Source organism: Bubalus bubalis, chromosome 7, assembly GCF_019923935.1.
Source record: "Bubalus bubalis isolate 160015118507 breed Murrah chromosome 7, NDDB_SH_1, whole genome shotgun sequence".
NCBI classification, from domain to species: Eukaryota; Metazoa; Chordata; class Mammalia; order Artiodactyla; family Bovidae; genus Bubalus; species Bubalus bubalis.
Window position 1 is genome coordinate 21,784,243 of NC_059163.1, and position 24,047 is coordinate 21,808,289.

The 24,047-nt window shown below is 38.7% G+C and overlaps 1 protein-coding gene across 2 annotated transcripts in view; it reads right to left on the bottom strand.

Annotated features, from left to right (window-relative positions):
• Nucleotides 1-348: 348 nt before the first annotated feature.
• The window catches only part of CFAP299 (cilia and flagella associated protein 299), a 707,989-nt gene continuing 684,290 nt past the window's right edge, over nt 349-24,047 (bottom strand). Inside the window, exons 6-7 of one of the 2 annotated variants that reach the window (XM_025289842.2) lie at nt 5,661-5,767; nt 349-362 (exon numbers count right to left, since the gene is read on the bottom strand). In XM_025289842.2, coding sequence (XP_025145627.1) covers nt 5,672-5,767 — 96 coding nt within the window. In that variant the 3' untranslated portion in view covers nt 349-362; nt 5,661-5,671. Of the gene's footprint in view, nt 363-5,510; nt 5,768-24,047 lie in introns of those variants that run through there. The other variant, XM_025289841.2, reaches the window with a different exon arrangement.

The following is a 24,047-nucleotide window of genomic DNA, read 5'->3' on the forward strand; positions in this document are numbered from 1 at the left end:
ACTGAGTGACTGAACAATAAGAAGCATTATTATTCTAATTTAAAATGTATACAAAACCAGAGAGACTTACTTAGAAAACAAGTTTATGGTTACAAAGGGGAAAGGGACAGGCAGAGGGATAAATTATGAGTATGGGGTTAACAAATACAAACTACTATACATAAAGTAGCTAGTCAACAGGATTTACTAAATAGCACAGGGAATTGTGTTCAGTATATCATAATAACCTATAATGGAAAATAATATGAAAAATGTATAACTCAATCACTTTTCTATACACCTGAAACTAACACAATATTGTAAGTCAAATGTACTTCAATTAAAAAAAAATATCTAAATTACACTCACCTGGGAGGCAGCTCCTAAAAACAAAGGGATTAAGAGAAAATTAATTCTGGATAAAAGTTATTTTTATTTTAAAATAAAATATGATATTTGAATAATTAATTCAGACTATTTTAAATTAAAATCTTATAAATTTATGAACTATATTGAAACTTTTATGAGAACATGAATCATTATAAGTTTAATTTATTAAATTTATGACAGTTACTTAAATCTGTAGGAAAGCTTGTTAGTTGGAAAATTGAAATCATTAGAAACTTGAATGTAATGAAGCTCATAAATAAAATTTAAAATGTTTACAGGATTTTAGTTAACTACACTATAGAATTCATAAAAATAATTGCTAAAATTTCACCAAATCTATGGATAGAAAAATAATTTGTATATATATTTAAAATATAAGTTGTTGTATTGTTCTGTCACTCAGTCATGTCCAACTCTTTGCAACCCATGGACTGCGGCAGGCCAGGCTTCTCTGTCCTTTATCATCTCTTGGAGTTTGCTCAAACTCATGTCCATTGAGTCGATGATGCCATCTAACCATCTCATCCTCTGTTGCCCTCTTCCCCTTCTTCCCTCAATCTTTCCTAGCATCATATTCTTTTCCAGTGACTCAGCTCATAGCATTTGGTGGCCAAAATATTGGAACTTAAGCTTCAGTATTATCCTTTCAATGAATATTCAGGGTTGATTTCCTTTAGGATTGAATGGTTTGATCTCCTTGAAGTCCATGGGACTCTCAAGAATCATCTCCCGCACCACAATTCAAAAGCATCAATTCTTCAACACTCAGCCTTCTTAATGGTCCAACTCTCACATGACTACTGGAAAAACTATAGTTTGACTATACGGATGTTTGTTGGCAAAGTGATATCTGTGCTTTTTAATACATTGTCTAGGTTTGTCATTGGAGAAGGCAATGGCAACCCACTTCAGTGCTCTTGCCTGGAAAATCCCATGAGCAGAGGAGCATAGTAGGCTGCAGTCCATGAGGTTGCGACGAGTCAGACACGACTGAGCGACTTCACTTTTTTCACTTTCATGCATTGGAGAAGGAAATGGCAACCCACTCCAATGTTCTTGCCTGGAGAATCCCAGGGATGGGGGAGCCTGTGCCGCCTATGGGGTCACACAGAGTCAGACACGACTGAAGTGACTTAGCAGCAGCAGCAGGTTTGTCATAGCTTTTCTTCCAAAGAGCAAGAGTCTTTTAATTTCATGACTGCAATCACCATCTGCAGTGATTTTGGAGCCCAGGAAAATAAAGCCTGTCACTGTTTCCATTGTTTCCTCATCTATTTGCCATAAAGTGATGGGACCAGAGGCCATGATCTTCATTTTTTAAATGTTGAGTTTTAAGCCAGATTTTTCACTCTCCTCTTTCACTTTCATCAAGAGGCTCTTTAGTTCCTCTCTGCTTTCTGCCATAAGCATGGTTCATCTGCATATGTCTGAGGTTAATGATATTTATCCTGGCAATCTTGATTCCAGCTTGTGCTTCTGCCAGCCTGGCAGTTTGCATGATGTACTCTGCATATAAGTTAAATAAGTAGAGTGACTATAAATATCCTTGATGTACTCCTATCTCAATTTTGAACCACTCTGTTGTTCCATGTCTGGTTCTAAGTGTTCCTTCTTAACCTGCATAGAGATTTCTCATGAGGCAGGTCAGGCGGTCTGGTATTCCCATCTCTTTAAGAATTTTCCACAGTTTATTGTGATCCACACAGTCAAAGGCTTTGGCATAGTCAATAAAGCAGAAATATATGTTTTGAATTTGTAAATGTAATAAGTCAAGCATTTATCCTATTTCAAAAACAATCCCAGCTTTACAGAAATGTTGCAAATTCAGAACAAAGTTTTTTTCCCCATGAAATATTTATAATTTGCTGACATGATGCCTTTTGACTCCCAAATACTTTAGTATAATTTCCTGCAATCAAGGACATTTTTGAATATAACCACAGCATAATCATCAAAATCAGGACATAAATATTTTTACATTACTACCATCTAATCTTTAGAAATCATTCAATTTTCACCGATTGTCCCCAAATTCCCTTTAGAAGATATGGATAAAACTCAGAATCTTGTGTTGCGTTTCTTTTTTTGGCCCTACCACTTGGCTTGTGGAATTTCAGCTCCCCCACCAAGGATGGAACCCGGATCCTTGGCAATGAAAGCACCACATCTTAATCACTGAACCACTAGGGAATTCCCCATGTTGAATTTGAATATTATGTCTCTCTAGTCTCACTCAACCTGGGATAATTTCTCAGTCTTCTACTCTGATAACCTTGACACTTTTGAAGATGTCAGGCCAGTCAGTTATTTTGTAGAATGTCCCTGGATTTGGGTTTGTCTGTGTTTTCTCTTGATTAAATACTAGCTATGCAACTTTGGCAAGATTTCTACAAAAGGGATGCAGAGTTCTTCTATTGCACCTTAATTAGGTGAAGAACAAACTCAGTTCACCTCTTTACTAGTCATATGCTCTTTGATCATTTACTAAAAGTGGTGTATTCCAAGCTTCTGCATTGTTCTCTCTGTAATAAGTATTTTGTGGGAGATACCATGTAAATATTCTGCTCCTCGTCAAACTTTCCATTTATTCATTTAAGTAGATCTGTATAGACTCATGGTTTCCTATTTTATACCTGCTGTTTTCATTATTTGATGCCCAACCTGTACCAAATTTGGCCAGTGAGAACCCTTTCAAGGTGGAGTCTGTGTTCCTTTGATAAGTTCATTTCATTTTTCTGGAACGTCTTTGCTTTCTGGCACAGAAAGGGATTCCAGACTTTTTAACTCTCCCTGCCTCAGTCCTAGAATCAGTTATTTTCCTATGGATCCCTCCTTCCTTTGGGAGAAAATAGTGTTGAGAAACGAAGATCTGGGTGCGAGGTGTGCTTGCTGACATGGGGTGTTGCTGCTCTGAGGTTGTCTCAGTGGACAGAGTGTTGGAATATGAATGCATACACACAGAGGTGTATGTTCTGTATCTGTTGTATTTACTGAAAATGAAGAGATCACACCAATACATCCAATTCTAATTTCACACCACTCTACTACTTCACACTGGGATCTGACACCTCGAACCAGACTATCACCTCCTCCATGAATACATCCTGCTCACTGCATTGGAACTGGGGACAACCTACTCTGGGCTCTCCCACCCCAACCCTGACACTGAGCCTTTTTGGCTCCACCTAATTGCCTTAGAACTGGATTTCTTAGAAAGGGAAGGAAGGCAATGGGAAGGAGGAGAAGCAGCATGTGTGCTTAGGCATGTCTGACTCTTTGTGACCCCATGGGCTATACAGCCCACCAGGCTTCTCTGCCCATGGAATTTTCCAGGCAAGAACACTGGATTGAGTTGCCATCTCCTACTCCAGGGGTCTTCCTGACCCAGAGGTTGAACCCACATCTCCTGGGTCTCCTGAATTGGCACGCGGATCCTTTACCACTGCACTACCTGGGAAGCCCCAGATCAGATCAGTTCAGTCGCTCAGTCGTGTCCAATTCTTTGCGACCCCATGAATTGCAGCAGGCCAGGCCTCCCTGTCCATCACCAACTCCCAGAGTTCACTCAGACTCACCTCCATCGAGTCAGTGATGCCATCCAGCCATCTCATCCTCTGTCGTATCCTTCTCCTCCTGCCCCCAATCCCTCCCAGCATCAGAGGCTTTTCCAATGAGTCAACTCTTCGCATGAGGTGGCCAAAGTACTGGAGTTTCAGCTTTAGCATCATTCCCTCCAAAGAAATCCCAGGGCTGATCTCCTTCAGAATGGACTGGTTGGATCTCCTTGCAGTCCAAGGGACTCTCAAGAGTCTTCTCCAACACCACAGTTCAAAAGCATCAATTCTTCAGTGCTCAGCCTTCTTCACAGTCCAACTCTCACATCCATACATGACTACTGGAAAAACCATAGCCTTGACTAGATGAACCTTTGTTGGCAAAGTAATGTCTCTGCTTTTGAATATGCTATCTAGGTTGGTCATAACTTTCCTTCCAAGGAGTAAGTGTCTTTTAATTTCATGGCTGCAGTCACCATCTGTAGTGATTTTGGAGCCCAGAAAAATAAAGTCTGACACTGTTTCCACTGTTTCCCCATCTATTTCCCAAGAAGTGGTGGGACCTGATGCCATGATCTTCGTTTTCTGAATGTTGAGCTTTAAGCCAACTTTTTCACTCTCCACTTTCACTTTCATCAAGAGGCTTTTGAGTTCCTCTTCACTTTCTGCCATAAGGGTGGTGTCATCTGCATATCTGAGAGCCAAATATTAATCTAAATTCACAAACGGCCTCTGAATATCTTTTCTGCCCAAAAGTCACCTGCAGGGGCATATTAGGAAAATGTGTTCTTCACTCTTATAAGGTCCTCATTTCTCTAAAATCTCTCGTTTCCTTTAGATTTCATTTTCTTAGCTTTATTGTCATGAAATTCACATTGTCTAGGCCTATGAACATATTAAACACTTCAATCATTTTATACATCAACTCATGGGATACTTAAGATTATATTTACTCATGTGTGTGTGTTAGTCACTCAGTCGTGTCCGACTGTTTGTGACCTCATGGATTGTAGCCCGCCAGGCTCCTCTGTCCATGAGATTCTCCAGGCAGGAATCCTGGAGTGGGTTGCCATTTCCTTCTCCAATTTACTCGTGTAGTGCTAATGAAAACCTTAAAAACCTTTGGACAGTCTTCCAACCTCTTATGTCAGATCGTAAAGAATCTGCCTGCAATGTAGGAGACCTGGGTTTGATCCCTGGGTCAGGAAGATTCCTGGAGAAGGGAATGGCTACCCACTCCAGGATTCATGCCTGGAAAATTCCATGGACAGAGGAGCTCAGTGGGCTACAGTCCATGAGGACATAGCTGAGTGACTAACATCAAATTCAATGGTTTTAGGAGATAGCACTGCCATGTAGCATAAGGCTTTGCCTAACTCTGTTTGGCAATATTAGGACCTACGACATTTTTGGACATTTGGAAATGTGGAAAATCTGAGGTACAATGTAAGTCACTAATTACTTAATCTTTGAAGAAGCAGTAAGATTTTCTCCCACGAATTACTGCAATCAGCTTCAGTGTTTAGGGGGGAAAAATTAGAAAAACCTCAAAGCAGATTAAGACAATATTAGTACCACAGAAAGACAGTCAAGATCATGATTTCCTCTCTAATTTCTTTATTAACTTTTATTATTCTGATTTGCGTTATAGCTACTGGACTCACTTATTATTCTGATTTGCTTCTGGTCATAGGAGTCATTTACATTTAGCAAGCCATTAGGGGGGGAACTATCTACCATGTTTGTCGTTAAGTCTTTCTTCTGGAAACGTGGTCAAAAATGACAGCTTGTGTGTAGAGCTCTGTTAGGATCGGGCTTCTAGTAGAGTTCTCACCAGGTTGAGCCTAAAATACACAATCATGTTGTTAGTCAGGTCAGTCCATGCACATAATTCACATTAAATGAATTTCCCCCTTGCTTCAGTGTTGTAGCAAATAGAACTAAGAAAGTTGTATCCATGGAAACATATCCATGTTTCCCCCCAGATTCTTTTCCCAGGAGTGGTGATAATTCCAGTCAGGAGCTCTGAGGCCCTGTGACATTACTGAAGACATCTAGGATCAAAGCGGTGTCGCAGGTTCATACTTGTCTAGACTCTGCTGAACCCCACGGGTCACTAACTGCAGAATTCCCAGGAAAGGGCTTTGCACACACAGGTGATTGCAGGGTAATAAGTTAAAAAGAACCCTATCTTGATTTCAAGTTTGTTAAATAAAAATGTCTCAGATTTGGAATTGGTTCAGACTCGTGGAACTAACTACCTGTCCATGGTGGGTTTCATGAATAGCTTCTTACTCGTTTGATAGCTATTTGATTTGTCCCCCCCTCTACATTATAATCCGTGAAAAAAAGATTTGGTCCTTTTACACAGATATTTTGCCATACTTAGAAGGCCCCCAGAGAGACCCTGTGGGAGAAAGTATTCACTAATGTGGTACTGATAAGAGAGAAGACAGATCCGAAAAGAGCCAGATAGTATCTAATATTAGTCATTGGCCCTTTCCTGTATTTGATGTACAAAAGAATGCATGATGTCACTTGCTCTCTCTCCTTCTCTTGTAGGAAGAGATGATAGGAATTTAGATCAGGGACTAGAGAGAAGCTTTAATATTACCTTTTCCCCTTGGTATTCAATTTCTTGTGCTAGTGAGAAAAAATATATCAGAACCATCTTCTGTTAAAAGAATGAGTAAAATTGTAAATATTTTGAAATGGGGAAAACAAAAAGAGTGAGTGTCTTGAGTGGCTTACCCATCCACGTTTTATTCTATGTTTGTGCTATTTTATAACTCATTAAGTTGGAGAAAACTGATAATAATGCAAAATATTCTTCTCTACAAAGATGCAAACTAATTGTGCTAAGTGGCACACCACTGATTATTGCTTCATCTTGAGACCTCTTTTACATTAATTTGTAAATTAATTTCAACCTTTCTTTTTCCCTAAATGTGTTCTGATTTTTTACTTCTTCATTGAACTGCTTACGACATCTTACTTGTTCATTGCATAATTTATGAATAAACAAAATTTTTGACACATTCATTTTACATCAGTATGACAGTCACAATTATATCCTTTTTAGAAACACTATCTTGTAAACATTTTGGAGATTCCAATTTGATGCAACGTGGATCCACCTGACAGTTAAAAAGATTGAGTAGCTGGAGCGTGTTTCTCTTGGGTGACTTAAACTCTTTATTTCTTGGTTTCCGCTGCCAAATCCCTAGTAGCAACAGAACTTGAACTTTGTTGATCCTCTGTTTCTTCGCATATTTCCCTTTTTACTATGTTTGCATTTTGTTTTTGCTTTTGGAACTTTTACAATGAATAAATTATTCCCCCTTGCTGACAACTGTGATTTGGAACTTGATTTTATGGCTTAACCTTTGTGTTTTCTGTAAACAGATGAATAGATTACTGAGATTTATTCTTTTTTTGAGTAAGAAACAACAGAAAATCCGATTTGTTATTATTTTTCCATTATTTGTCTACTTGTCTTTTTTGAAGAAATTAAGAATCTCATGCCCAGTAGGAGAGAGGACAACTTTTTTGATATACGGGCAGATTACTTTTTTGAGTTTACTCTTGAGTTGTGTTTATGTTTAGACTTGAAGCTACAAGATCCCTATGTGTCTGTGTGTATATGTGTTTAGAATTCAGAAGGACCTTTGCATCTTTATGTATGAGTACACAGTATTCTTCTATCTCTGGAGAGAATTAATAAATTAGATTTAGAAGTCTCCTAAATTAAAGAAACTCTGTTCTGATTGTCCTGTAGAGCTCTTATGTAAATAAGTTCTTATGTAAGTCAAATATTTATAAAATTCCATGAAAATGTGGAAATTAAAGTTTTGATACTTTTTTTTTTTTCTGTTTGTCCATGCAACATGAGAATCTTCCCCAATCAGGGATCAAACTCATGTCCCCCATGTTGGGAGTGTAGAATCTTAACCACTGGACTGTCAGGGAAGTCCAGAGTTTGGATAATTTTAATGTGCTACGCTTAAAGAGTATTCTCACAGAAATGATTTAAAATTTTAAGGTCACACAATCGAGATAAATATTTGGCAAATCAGAGTAGTGTAATAATTTTGGTTTAACACAAACAGCTTTTCCTCTGATTTATCAATGTTAGGTATAACATAAACATATATTTTATTCTACTGTACTTGTGTTTGCTTTTCTTAAGCTTATTGATGCATACTGATAAAATAAACTAACACTACTCTGATACAATCTGTAATATAATGGGAAATCCATATTCAACAAAATCATTATTCTGACAACTTAATTTCATCAGTAATTTTGTTTTTTACTGTCAACGTGAATATAATTACTCAGATCTTTAGGTAACATAAAAACTTAGACAGCTATTAGATTAAATAGCATAAAAAATATTCGTGTGATATCCAGATAACTTCTAATCATGATAGAATACTGAAAATTTGATGCCTAATTATTAAACTTAACTTTAAGTTTATATACTTCTGCTTATAGCCAATGAAAAGTTCCTATTTTGGGTCATGTTACTGAACATGTTCATGTTTTCTCTTTAAAAAGATATGTGTGTGGCTCTACAAAGATGCAAAGAAGGCAATGGCCACCCACTCCAGTACTCTTGCCTGGAGAATCCCATGGGTGGAAGAGCTTGGTGGGCTACAGTCCAGGGGGTCGTGAAGAGTAGGACACGACTGAGCGACTTCACTTTCACTTTTCACTTTCATGCACTGGAGAAGGAAATGGCAACCCACTCCAGTGTTCTTGCCTGGAGAATCCCAGGGATGGAGGAGCCTTTGTGGACTGCCATCTATGGGGTTGCACCGAGTGGGACACAACTGACGTGACTTAGCAGCAGCAGCAGACAAAGATACAACATAAACTTCTCTTGTCTGTTAAAATGTCTTTGGAAGAAAGGAATTCTTAGTTATAATTTTCTCCATGAAATAGAGTTACTTTGGTTGAAAAATCATAATTAATATGAATGGTTGAGAAGACATCATAAGCAATGTTGTTGTTGTTTAGTCACTGAGTCTTGTCCGACTATTTTGCAATCTTGTGAACTATAGCCCACCAGGCTCCTCTGTCCGTGGGATTTCTCAGTCAAGAATATTGGAGTAGGGTGCCATTTCCTTTTCCAGAGGATTTTCTCTACCCAGGGATTGAATTCGCATCTCCTGCTTTGGCAGGTGGATTCTTTACCACTGAGCCAACTGGGAAGCCCCATCACAAGCAACAGGGATAGGCTAATACCACAGTTTCTTTGCTTTTGTGTTTCAAAGAGAAAATAGTCTTATCCTATAGTGGAGTATTTTTTTTTTTTCAATTAATTCTTATTGGAGTATAGCTGCTTTATTTTTTTTAATATAAATTTATTTTAATTGGAGGTTAATTACTTTACAATATTGTATTGATTTTGCCATACATCAACATGAATCCACCACAGGTATACATGTGTTCCCCAGCCCGAACCCCTCTCCCTCCTCCCTCCCCAAACCATCCCTCTGGGTCAAATTCTGTGTTAGTTTCTTGCAGTACAGCAAAGTGAATCAGTCATACATGTACATATGGATACATATATATCCACTCCTTTTTAGATTTCCTTTCCATTTATAGTGGAGGTTTTATAACAGTATATAGTAGCAGTATATATATATATATATATATATATATATATATAATATAGTACTATATAGTAGTAATTATATATATATATAATATATAGGGCCTTCCCTGGTAGCTCAGCTGGTAAAGAATCCGCCTACAATGTAGGAAGTCCCGGCTCGCTTCTTGGGTTGGGAAGATCCCCTGGAGGAGGGCACGGCAACTCACTCCAGTATTCTTGCCTGGAGAATCCCCATGGACAGAGGAGCCTGGAGGGCTAAGTCCATGGGGTTGCAAAGACTCAGACACGACTGAGCAACTAAGCACAGCACAGCACAGTAATTATATATATAGTATTGGGCTTCTTGGGTGGCGCTAGTGGTAAAGAACTCACCCGCCAATGCAGGAGGCATGAGGATCCCTGGGTCAGGAAGATACCCTGGAGAAGGAAATAGCAACCCACTACAGTATTCTTGGCTGGAGAACCCCATGGACAGAGGAGCCTAGAGAGCTACAGTCCATAGTGTCACAAAATGTTGGACAAGACTGAAAGTGATTTAACACACACATATATAGTATTAATTGTATATACAATTATATATATAATTTATATACTTATATAGCTATTATGTATATATTAATAAATATAATTTATACAATTTATATAGATTTATAATTTATATATGGTTATATAATTACACTATATACTGATATAATTATATATAAATAACTACATATGCAATAGTAGTGCTTTTCAGGATTTTTTCCTCTTCTGTTATATCTCAGAACCCCTGTAAAATCTCAAGACTTACTGAGAACCACAAAGAATTTTTATGTGAGTTATAACTATCAATATTTACTATATTGGAAGTGGAAATTGAGAAAATTTAAGATAGTGATTCATTTGACCATAGCTATGATGAATACATATTGAAATGTTAACAGAAATAACATCTTAGTGTGTGTGTGTGTGTGTGTGTGTGTGTGTGTGTATATATATATATATATATATATATATAAATAAATTATTTTGAGTTCATGGATCTCCTGAGAATTGCTGTGACATAACAAAGGAAAATGAAGGACAAAATTTGAAAGTAAATTTTGTTTCCCTTGGTTTATAGTACTTGATTCTAAAAACAGTAATGACATGCTAAAATTTCAGTTAAGTTTGCCCTATCTTGATGGGCTTGCTTACTGGTTAATTCCTTTACCTACTATATAAAAGGTATTTTTTTTAACCTTCTGTGTAACTGTCTAGGTAGTAAATATTCCAAGTCTTACAGGAATAATTTTCTGCGCTTTATGTTGAATTTATTACATTCTTAATTGTTTAAGAAAAAGAAAAATAAGAAACAAAAGCAAGGAACAAAAATTCCTCATTTATAAAGAGCTAGGACAGGGAGGCCTGGTGTGCTGTGATTCATGGGGTCGCAAAGAGTCGGACATGACTGAGTGACTGAACTGAACTGAACTGAACTGAAGGTTCTTTATAGTCATGTTAATGTACTATTAATTTATAAATGTATTGTTTTAAATGTTTAAACAGTTAACTCGGTATTGTTTTCACAGCATCCTGATCCTATCCTAATCAAGTGTCCAAATATCCTCTGACAACTTTTTTAAACTGATTTTTGCCTTCCTATAATTGAATCCTAAGTATTGAAAAAATTAAACTTTCCAGTAATATTTTACACCTGAAACTATCTTTGAGATTTCCCACAGGGCCTGGAAAAAAATCACAAAGATTTATTTTTTCACCTTTGAAGAGAGCTGCCAGAAAGAGCTTAATTTTTCTGTAGAATTTTGTGGGCAGATTTGCTATTAGTAAATCAGAAGGGGTGTTCAGCCTTGCTGAGGTAGACTTGTATAGGTATAATGCTATTAACATAAATATTTCAAAAATTTTGGGGGAAGTCCCTGGAGTTATGTCATTGAACTTGCTGTCTTATGATATGGCTTTACCCTCAGGGAGAACACTGATTCCAAGTCTTAGGAATATTTCCACCAGCTTTTCCTATATATAGCAGAGTTCTGGTGCTGCTGAGCTTGATGATATTAGACAATGGTAGCATAATGTTATGTGTCATCATTTCAACTACTGGTTTTAAAGATACAATTGTTTAGGTCTTACTGCAGACCTTACTAAGCCACTTGCTTGATGTTCCTGGTACAAACAATTGTATCTCAGGATTATTTATGTCATATCTCAATATTTTTTCTTTTATAAAATTATTTTTATTCACTTTTCTGAATCAATTATAGCATTCACAAACTCCTTCTGAAATAATTTAATCATTATCCTTAGACGGTTTATCATATTTCTTTTTTGGGGTTGGAGAGGAGGCAGGGAATTTGTTTTGAATGTCAGAGAGAGAAGTAACCTTTTCTGTTTTCTGCATTATTCTTATTCTGAACTCTCATCAGACTGCTCACATTTGAAAATTACTAGTAATAAATCACTCACCTATTTTAAGTCCCTCTTATCTACAGATAGTAGTATTGTTTTGTTCTGATGCTTCCCGGAAGTGTCTCTTATAGTTACAGGTGAGAATCTGTGTCTTCAACTAAGAAAAGTCTCAGAATATTGTAGAAAAGAACTGTATCAGGTATGTCAATTACTGACACTTCAAAGCTGAGCTAACATAGATTAGACAGCTTTCAATCTGCACCGCAATGGACTGAGTCAGGATTTCCAGGTTCTGTTTTGGCCAAAAGAGAGGACAGCATAGGACAGCTAACCAAAGATCCACTGGAGCAGGAATCAGTTATAACTGGGCTGAATAAACTCTTAAGAGAAATTTTGCTGTGGCTATTTGTCTGGAATATTATTTAATGTTCTATTTTCAGATATCTAAGAATCACCCTATCTCCATTTCATTAAGTAATATGTAACACATACAATTTAGTAAAGTCTGTTTTTGTAAAATGAAGCCAAACATTTTAAAATGATTTAAAAATGATAGCTGATTCCCACTTATTCCTCAGTCATGTCCGACTCTTCGCAACCCTATGGACTATACAGTCTATGGAATTCTCCAGGCCAGAATACTGGAGTGGGTAGCCTTTTCCTTCTCCAGGGGACCTTCCTAACCCAGGGATCAAACCCAGGTCTCCCGCACTGCAGGCGGATTCTATACCAGTTGAACCACAAGGGAAACCCACTTATTCCTCTAAGATTCAGAAATTTATATTGTCTCTTTACTTTTCATGGCCATTTAGTTATTTGCCTAGGTTCAGTAAGGCTCTGTCATCTATAATTGTACATGACATAATTGTACAAATTGAAAAACCAAAGCCTTGCCTAGAATGTCATACTTGAATGGAAGCAATGCCTATAAAGTGCTGACCTATTCCTTGACTTAAAAAGTCCAAGAATATTGTATATTATATGCTTTCTCAGTCTCTCATTCATGACCAATGCCTTGTGACCCCATGGACCGCAGTCCACCAGGCTCCTCTGTCATGGAATTTTCCAGGAGAGAATACTGGAGCAGGTTGCCATTTCCTCCTCCAGGAGATATTCCTGACCCACGGATTGAGCCCGCGTCTCTTTTGACTCCTGCATAAGCAGGCAGAATTTTTACCACTGATGAAGTGAAAGTCGCTCAGTCGTGTCCAACTCTTTGCCACCCCATGGACTACACAGTCCATGGAATTTTTCAGGCCAGCATACTGGAGTGGGTAGCCTTTCCCTTCTCCAGGGAGTCTTCCCAACCTAGGGATCGAAACCAGATCTTTCGCATTGCAGGTGGATTCTTTACCAGCTGAGCCATGAGGGAAGCCCATTACCACTAGTGCCAGCTGGGAAACACACTCTATGTAACTAACTTTAAAATATTTGGGAGACCTAGTGAACACAGGTGGAGAAGGAAATGGCAACCCACTCCAGTGTTCTTGCCTGGAGAATCCCAGGGATAGAGGAGCCTGGTGGGCTACCGTCTATGGGGTTGCACAGAGTCGGACACAACTGAAGTGACTTAGCAGCAGCAGCAGTAAACAGAGGAATTTATGCAAATTTATAGGTATTTCAGGTGAAATATGGTGGAGGGCATTTCTTGGGCTTGGTTTCCTAGCCTCAGGTCAATAAATAATAGAGGATTTTAAAAATCCAATTTGAGATTTCTTGTGAAAATTTCCAAACTCAGTTTAATTTAGTTTTTTTTAATTTTATTTTATTTTTAAACTTTACAAAATTGTATTAGTTTTGCCAAATATCAAAATGAATCCGCCACAGGTATACATGTGTTTGTTCAAAATTATATGGATTTAGAGTTTACATGGGCAGCTTAAGATGCCCAAAATGGTAAAATAAACCTTTTGTTGCATCTATGTGAAAAATCAGACAAATCTAATGAGAGCAGCTTTATCTTATAAGAATAATCTTTCTTTGAAATTATTATGATAAAAAGAGGAGAGGAGGCTCTCAGGGAAAATTGTAAGAGACTTTGAGAATTACATATCAAATAGTGGCTATCTTGAATGCTCATTTAGATTTTCTCATCTTTGATATTACAAGTCTGTAAGTTCTCAAAGTCAGATAATGATTTAAAAACTTCGCATCTGTATAAATGCAAGACAGTTGTACTTGGTAGACTGCAACTAACTTTTGCATTGATTTTAGTAGACCAATTGTGCATCTAGTTGTAAATTCATTTCAGAATTTCTTATTCCCTTTATATGCCTCTGCTCTGAATTTTTCTTGGCATCAACATTAATAGCTACCAGTTTGTCATTAATTAATGAGTTAAAAATCTTTGACACATTCAGTTTAGTAAAAAATACCAGAAGAGAAAGAGACACATGTACCCCAATGTTCATCGCAGCACTGTTTATAATAGCCAGGACATGGAAGCAACCTAGATGTCCATCAGCAGATGAATGGATAAGAAAGCTGTGGTACATATACACATGGCCAAAAAAATCAAAACATAAAACAGAAACATCGCATTGAAACATGTAAAATATCATGTATGAAACGAGTCGCCAGTCCAGGTTCAATGCACGATACTGGATGCTTGGGGCTAGTGCACTGGGACGACCCAGAGGGATGGAATGGGGAGGGAGGAGGGAGGAGGGTTCAGGATGGGGAACACATGTATACCTGTGGCGGATTCATTTTGATATTTGGCAAAACTAATACAATTATGTAAAGTTTAAAAATAAAATAAAAAAAAAGAAGAAATGATGAGCCTTTATCTCAGCTAGTCAGAGAGTTACATTTAATTGTTTAGAATGTACTCCCCTGAGTACATTTAATTATTTAGAATATTTAATTGTTTAGAATGTACAATTAAATTATATTTAATTGTTTAGAATGTACTCCTCTGAGTACATTTAATTATTCACTTAAGGTTTACCCAGAAGCTTATGTCTCTGGGTAAACCTTAAGTGAATAATTAAAGATCTGAGATAACCTCTAGTTCATTGACAACATTACTGTGGTTCAGTTCAGTTCAGTCTCTCAGTCGTGTCCAACTCTTTGCGACCCCATGAATCGCAGCACGCCAGGCCTCCCTGTCCATCACCAACTCCCGGAGTTCACTCAGACTCATGTTCATCGAGTCAGTGATGCCATCCAGCCATCTCATCCTCTGTTGTCTCCTTCTCCTCCTGCCCACAATCCCTCCCAGCATCAGAGTCTTTTCCAATGAGTCAACTCTTTGCATGAGGTGGCCAAAGGACTGGAGTTTCAGCTTTAGCATCATTCCCTCCAAAGAAATCCCAGGGCTGATCTCCTTCAGAATGGACTGTTTGGATCTCCTTGCAGTCCAAGGCACTCTCAAGAGTCTTCTCCAACACCACAACTCAAAAGCATCCATTCCTCAGGGCTCAGCCTTCTTCAGAGTCCAACTCTCACATCCATACATGACCACAGGAAAAACCATAGCCTTGACTAGACAGACCTTGTTGGCAAAGTAATGTCTCTGCTTTTGAATATGCTATCTAGGTTGGTCATAACTTTCCTTCCAAGGAGTAAGCGTCTTTTAATTTCATGGCTGCATTCACCATCTGCAGTGATTTTGGAGCCCCCAAAAATAAAGTCTGACACTGTTTCCCCGTCTATTTCCCATGAAGTGATGGCACCAGATGCCATGATCTTCGTTTTCTGAATGTTGAGCTTTAAGCCAACTTTTTCACTCTCCTCTTTCACTTTCATCAAGAGGCTTTTGAGTTCCTCTTCACTTTCTGCCATAAGGGTGGTGTCATCTGCATGAGGTTATTGATATTTCTCCCGGCAATCTTGATTCCAGCTTGTGTTTCTTCCAGTCCTGCGTTTCTCATGATGTACTCTGCATAGAAATTAAATAAACAGGGTGACAATATAGAGCCTTGATGAACTCCTTTTCCTATTTGGAGCCAGTCTGATGTTCCATGTCCAGTTCTAACTGTTGCTTCCTGACCTGCATACACATTTCTCAAGAGGCAGGTCAGGTGGTCTGGTATTCCCATCTCTTTCAGAATTTTCCACAGTTTATTGTGATCCACACAGTCAAAGGCTTTGGCATAGTCAATAAAGCAGAAATAGATGTCTTTCTGGAACTCTCTTGCTTTTTATATGATCCAGCAGATGTTGGCAATTTGATCTCTGGTTCCTCTGCCTTTTCTAAAACCAGCTTGAACATCAGGAAGTTCACGGTTCACGTATTGCTGAAGCCTGGCTTGGAGAATTTTGAGCATTACTTTACTAGCGTGTGAGATGAGTGCAATTGTGCGGTAGTCTGAGCATTCTTTGGCATTGCCTTTCTTAGCGATTGGAATGAAAACTGACCTTTTGCAGTCCTGTGGCCACTGGTGAGTTTTCCAAATTTGCTGGCATATTGAGTGCAGCACTTTCACAGCATCATCTTTCAGGATTTGAAATAGCTCCACTGGAATTACTGTGGTTATGACAGTATTATTCTTCATACAATGATTTTTTTTGGCAAAACTAATACAATTATGTAAAGTTTAAAAATAAAATAAAATTTAAAATAAAATTAAAAAAAAATACATATACATTCTACCTGAGAATCATGATTCTACTTTCTTTTAAAAATTGTTCCTTAACAATAGATAATAAGAGTGCTAGAAATAATCTCACATATACAGCAACAATGACAAACATTGCAGTTGGTTGAGGAAATTTAGCACTTAGAAAACTGACTTCAAATTCACAGCATGTAAGGATTGCTATTAATAAAAGACTTCTGCCTGAAGTCACTACTAGGTCCTAGGAGAGATGGGACTCCAAGCCAAATATAAAATACAAGTAAAACAAGATATTGGGATAAGGTCACCTATTAAAAATTACTGGAAAAGAATAATTGAACAAAGTAAAAAAGACTCTAACCTTATTCTATAAAACCTGAGAAAAATTGTAGATTTTAATGTATAAAGGAAACCAAAAACTTTGTATAAAAGAAACTATCAGTAAAATATTGTCCAGTCTTAGTATAGGAATCTTTTTGAACATAGTAACAATAGGAAGAAATCAGAATGGGACAATGGTTTGGACTATACAAAAATTTAAAATTCGTATGCCAAAAACATAAATGTTAAGATAGATATTTAAATTGTAATGCATCTTTAAAATATGACTGCCAAAAGTTGTCTACCTTTTATATATAGAATACTTTATTTAATTTTAAAAACTACTCAAACTCTATAGAGAATTGTGTAGAGGGCAATAACTAATACAGGAGAAGAAATATAGTATACAAACACATATGTGAAAGAAATGTTCACTCCGGACAATGATATAAAGTGAAAATTAAAGTGACCTCTAATAAATTTTAACTATAAGATTAACAAAGTTTCAAAAGTGTGCAAAATAGAGCATGGTTTTTGGCAGTTTTAAACAGTTTAGGTATAACTGTAAATTGATATGGTCTAACTGCAAAGTGATTTGACAATATCTTTCTAAAGTTTTACAATGTACGTATCTTTTGACTAAGCAATTTCCTTTTTAGGTGTCCATCTTAAAGAAAAAAATCAGAAACTTAGTTATAGAGAGTTGTTGTTTAAACCTAGGGAGAAAAATGGAAACCAACCTAAGTGTCCATGAGTAGGAAATTCTTATATAAAAGACAAGTGCTTTAGAGGATGGAGTGAAGTGTTAGTCGCTCAGTCGTGTCTGACTCTTTGCACCCTGAGGACTGTAGCCCACCAGGCTCCTCTGTCCATGGAATTTTCCAGGCAAGAATACTGGAGTGGGTAGCCTTTCTCTTCTCCAGGGAATCTTCTCAACCCAGGGATCAAACCTGGGTCTCCCGAATTGCAGGCAGATTATTTACCTCTGAGTCACCAGTGAAGCCCCTTGTAGGATAAAACATTATTTATACTGTTTCACAGCAGGTCAGGAAGCAACAGTTAGAACTGGACATGCAACAACAGACTGGTTCCAAATAGGAAAAGGAGTACGTCAAGGCTGTATATTGTCACCCTGCTTATTTAACTTATATGCAGAGTACATCATGAGAAAAGCTGGACTGGAAGAAGCACAAGCTGGAATCAAGATTGCCGGGAGAAACATCAATAACCTCAGGTATGCAGATGACACCACCCTTATGGCAGAAAGTGAAGAGGAACTCAAAAGCCTCTTGATGAAAGTGAAAATGGAGAGTAAAAAAGTTGGCTTAAAGCTCAACATTCAGAAAACGAAGATCATGGCATCCGGTCCCATCACTTCATGGGAAATAGATAGGGAAACAGTGGAAACAGTGTCAGACTTTATTTTTGGGGGCTCCCAAATCACTGCAGATGGTGACTGCAGCCATGAAATTAAAAGCCGCTTACTCCTTGGAAGGAAAGTTATGACCAACCTAGATAGCATATTCAAAAGCAGAAACATTACTTTGCCAACAAAGGTTCATCTAGTCAAGGCTATGGTTTTTCCTGTGTTCATGTATGGAGGTGAGAGTTGGACTGTGAAGAAGGCTGAGCACCGAAGAATTGATGCTTTTGAATTGTGGTGTTGGAGAAGACTCTTGAGAGTCCCTTGGACTGCAAGGAGATCCAACCAGTCCATTCTGAAGGAGATCAGCCCTGGGATTTCTTTGGAGGGAATGATGCTAAAGCTGAAACTCCAGTCCTTTGGCCACCTCATGCGAAGAGTTGACTCATTGGAAAAGCCTCTGATGCTTGGAGGGATTGGGGGCAGGAGGAGAAGGGGATGACAGAGGATGAGATGGCTGGATGGCATCACTGACTTGATGGAGGTGAGTCTGAGTGAACTCCGGGGGTTGGTGATGGACAGGGAGGCCTAGCATGCTGCGATTCATGGGGTCGCAAAGAGTCGGACACGACTAAGTGACTGAACTGAACTGAACTGACAGCTTGATTTTTCCATTTGATAGTGTAAACAACGGAGAAGGCAATGGCACCCCACTCCAGCACTCTTGCCTGGAAAATCCCATGGACGGAGAAGCCTGGTGGGCTGCAGTCCATGGGGTCGCGAAGAGTTGGACACGACTGAGCGACTTCCCTTTCACTTTTCACTTTCCTGCATTGGAGAAGGAAATGGCAATCCACTCCAGTGTTCTTGCCTGGAGAATCCCAGGGATGGGGGAGCCTGGTGGGCTGCCCTCTATGGGGTCGCACAGAGTCGGACACAGCTGAAGCGACTTAGCAGCAACAGTAGTGTAAACAAACATCTATCCACACTAACACAGCAAATTCAGTACATATAGTTTTAACTCATTTTTAGCTAGGGCTTCCCTGGTGGCTCAGCTGGTAAAGAATCTGCCTGCAATGCAGGAGATCTGGGTTTGATCCCTGCCATGCAGGAGATCTGGGTTTGATCCTTGGGTTGGGAAGATCCCACGGAGAAGGGAAAGGCTACCTACTCCAGTATTCTGGCCCAGAGAATTCCATGGACTACGTATTTCATGGGGTGGCAAAGAGTTGGACATGACTGAGCAACTTTCACTTTCCCTGGTGGCTCAGTGGTAAAGAATCTGCCTGCCATTGCAGGAGATGCAAGTTTGATTCTTGCATTGGGAAGATCCGCTGGAGGAAGAAATGGCAACCCACTCTAGTACTTCTGCCTGGGAAATCCCATGGACAGAGGAGTCTGGTGGGCTACAGTCCATGGGTCACAAAACAGCTGGACATGACCTAGTGACTAAACAACAATAACAACAATATTACTTCACTGCTATGATGTATCATAAATTAATTATTGCTGTCAGTCATGGACATAGGGATTATTTCCACTTTTTATCTACCGCAATTAGCTTTTTACTTTTTAATAACTACTACTTTTACTAGTTTTAACAATAACTACTTTTTAACAACTTTCACTCTTCTAAGTTGGTACAACAGCAGGAAGCAATATCTGTTTACCCAGCCCAATTCAGTAGCACATTAAACACATTCTCTCATTTAATCATCACAACAACCTTGTGTAAAGTAGTTGTTTTTAATAGATTTAACAGATGAGAAAACGGAGGTAGAGAAGTGGTCCAGAGGAGTTAAGGAATTTACCCTAATCACAAAGCTGATAAAAGTTTAACTCCAACTCATTTTCCCTATTGCCCCTCTTAAACAGCTTTTCTCTGAGTCCTAGGAGGTGTTCCCCAGGCTTCCCCACTTGTCCTGCTCTTTTTCTAGCTCCTTTGAACTGCTCTCGGGCATTTTGGAGAGTCCTAGGTCCTCAGGTCTCAAGTGGAATTCATTAAAAGGCTTAGGCAGGTTTCTGAATATCCTAAAATATTTTTATATTACTCTGTGTATGCCAACAGGTGTGCATTTTCTTTTCTGAGCAAATCTATAAAATGTGTCAGAGTTTTAAAATTAGTTGTGTTTCCTAAAAGGTTGAGAGTCTAGTCTCTGGAGCAGCTTTGTGTGCTTGTGAGGTAGTGTTCTGGGTTACCAAGTTGGGGGCTGCCATTTGTTTGTTTGTCTTATCATGATTTTTTTACTCTTGCTTCAGCTTTTCGAGCAATATACATCATCCAGGCCACTAATATGTACGTTGAAGCTCTCCCAACTAGCAATAACCATTTAGAGGTTATCAGCATGGGATTTTTCTCCCCTGCCAGGAGGCTTGATCACTGTTCATGCTATCGTGTTCCATGTTCCAACATATTTCAGTATCCCTCAACCTGCTTTGGGATTTCAGTGCCTCAGAAGCTGTAAGCATCTAATGGGGTGATGAATTGTTAAATAGTCATGAGACTTGACTACTTGTTTAGCTGTTAAGATTGAGAAGAAATCATGCTCTCTTTGAATAAACAATAATTCCTTGACTGTGGTCTTGACCAACAGAGACTATGCCTGACTCCTGTGTTTCTAGCACCTGCCTCTCTGACATTAGTTATCAGGTCTTTGAAACCATGAAGGAAACGACTATTTTGTTCCTACTTAATCTTTTCATTCAGCTAGGAAAGGAAATGTTCCATTCTTTTCCATAGTCCTTGTACTGATTTGTAACACATTTTGTAAAAAAAAGTGAGCACAAATTGAAGCTAAAGCTGTCTTTCTCAAATTTCTCCATTCTCACTTCTCTTTTGGTCTGTATTACTTTTGGCTCATTTGAGAAGACCCTGATGCTGGGAAAGATTGAGGGCAAAAGGAGAAGGGGACGACAGAGGATGAGATGGTTGAATGGCATCACCGACTCAATGGACATGGGTTTGGGTGGACTCCGGGAGTTGGTGATGGTCAAGGAAGCCTGGCATGCTGTGGTTCATGGGGTTGCAGAGAGTTGGACATGACTGAGTGACTGAACTGAACTGACTTTTGGCATAATGTTTGATTAGGGTGTCCTTCTAATCAGAAGCTTAACACAGCAAATTTTCTTTGTCATGTATGTTTTATTATATACTTTCTTTTCACTGCAGCATAAATATATACTTTTATTTTCACTAAGATAATATACTTGGATGGTGAAGGGTTGTCATTCACACTTTCATTACTAAGCATTGATATATATATATATATATATATATATAATTTTAAATTATATATTTAATTTTTTTCTTTCTTCCAGCTCACCTTTTCTGTGCCACACCTTGTATATGAGTTCATTCCTACATTGGACTTAACAACAACGTACTTATCTCAAGGGGTTGTTTCATAATACTGCATATAAAATTAAAATCAGTTTTCCAGGTCAGAAAAAGGGCATAGCATTTAAGTTTTAAGAGTTTTAATTCATAAAAGTTAATCTCTGTTGTGTAATTTTTAATGTATTCCTCAAGGCCATTGATTTTAGCAGCAGTTTGTTAAGTAAATACTTAATTTATATGTGGTAGACTTTCACTTCAGGTATACCAGGTGATTGCCCAAGGGGAGAAAACATTTAAAAGCTTCTGAGTATGTGGGTGTTTTAGGGCTATAATCAACCAAACATTCAGTAATTTGGGCAGCAAAACCAGAAAACTGGCAAGGCCTCAGCTTTACTTAATAACTGCGACCGTGCCACAGTTAAAAGCAGTACTTACAAAGAGGCCTCTGAGGAAAACCCAGGAGCCAAAAAAGTGGTGCTGGTGACTCAGTAAGAGTCCCCTGCCCGTTAACTCAAGGTTGTGCGGAGGTGAGAGAACGCTGTTGGAGACTTTCAAGAAAGAAAGCGTGGCTTCTCTTAAGCCTATTCTGTTCAGTATGGGTTTTTCTTAAAAATGTCCAGTAGGAAATATATCTGAACCCTGTAAAAAGACAACCTGTAAAATTGAGGACCTTCGCTGGGAGGGTGGAGCTTCAAGAGAATAAATTCAAACCATCTGCAGAAAGGATGTAGGAATGTTAGGGGCCCCCATTTTGAGAAGAGAATTTTCCAGCCTATGACAGGCTCCATCTGATTTTAACATAGTCAGTGAATTGGGAGGCAGCATTAGGAGGCAATTAACACCTTTCCTACTAATATAGCAAGTGTTTGGGTGGAGGATGGCTTGGGAGGAATGGAGCAGAGGGACAGGAACTGTAAGGAGGTATTGCTGCAATGGTCCTCTAAATTAAGCAGACAAACAAGTCACTCCCCGCCCAAAACAAAAACATATGTTGTCATTGGAAGTAATGTTTAATTTTAAACCTTGTTCACCTAGATATTCTTTTGCTTATAGAAAAATAAAATAAAATTTGACTTTCTGGTTTTTGGCATCTGTATTGGAGAAGGAAATGGCAACCCACTCCAGTGTTCTTGCCTGGAGAATCCCAGGGACGGGGGAGCCTGGTGGGCTGCCGTCTCTGGGGTCGCACAGAGTCGGACACGACTGAAGTGACTTAGCAGCAGCAGCAGCAGCATCAGACAATAATGACTATACATTTACTTTTTAAACATAATAAAATACTAAGTACCTAACACCTTGCCCTTGCCCTGGACACCTAGAATCAGCACTCCAAAGCAGGAAAGGACCCCCAGGGTTAACTCACCTATCAAGGAGAGAAAAGTACCAGAGTCAATTACTCAGGCAATTTTCAACTAAAAATAGCATTAGCATTACATATGTTTCGAGTGTCTACGACCCTAAAATATTTTAAAGTTAACCTCAAAAGTTTCCAGGATTATTTTTGACCTTTCTTCTTCTTTAGCAAATATTTAATATTCAGTTTATTCATTTCACAGATGTTTACTAAGCACCTACCATACCCTAGCACTGGAGATACAATGGCAAATTGACCAAAAATGGTTTCTGCCCCACGGTTCTGTGTATGCTTCACAAGTCTTTGTCACATATGTTTCATGTGAGCCTCTGGACTGATCTGCCTGACAAAATGATTCTTGGTGAGGCCATGACAGCAAGAATGGGTATCATCATCTTCATTCTATTACGATCCAAGTAAGGAAGGAAAAATAGCTGCAACTTATCAATGGAAGTATCTACTGAGGTCATTGGTATTGTGGTGGGAGTTAATCCAGAAGCCTTTGGTGTGTGGTCTGTACTTTCTAGTTGGTTCATGCAATCTCAGAAATGTGTAGTTTAGACTACATAAAATTAAGACTATTGACTTATAGCTTGCTTTAGAAGAATGAAGTTTGATTACCTTATGGACATACGAAAAGGTGTGTGCATGCTACGTTGCTTCAGTTGTGTCCAACTCTTTGTGACCCTATGGACTTGCCTCCTCCAGGGGATCTTCCCAACACAAGGACTGAACCTGTGACTCTTATGTTCCCTGCATAGTGAAACAATGAGTTGAGTCGAGTTCAGTTGCTCAGTCGTGTTTGACTATTTGCGACCCCACGACTGCACCAGAGTGCCAGGCCTCCCTGTCCATCACCAACTCCCAGAGTTTATTCAAACTCATGATCATTGAGTCAGTGATGCCATCCAACCATCTCATCCTCTGTCATCCCCTTCTCCTCCCACCGTCAATCTTTCCCAGCATCAGGGTCTTTTCCAGTGAGTCAGTTCCTCACATCAGGTGGCCAAAGCATTGGAGTTTCATCTTCAGCATCAGCTCTTCCAATGAATAGTCAGGACTGATTTCCTTTAGGATGGACTGGTTGGAGCTCCTTGCAGTCCAAGGGACTCTCAAGAGTCTTTTCCAACACTACAGTTCAAAAGCATCAATTCTTTGGCACTCAGCTTTCTTTAT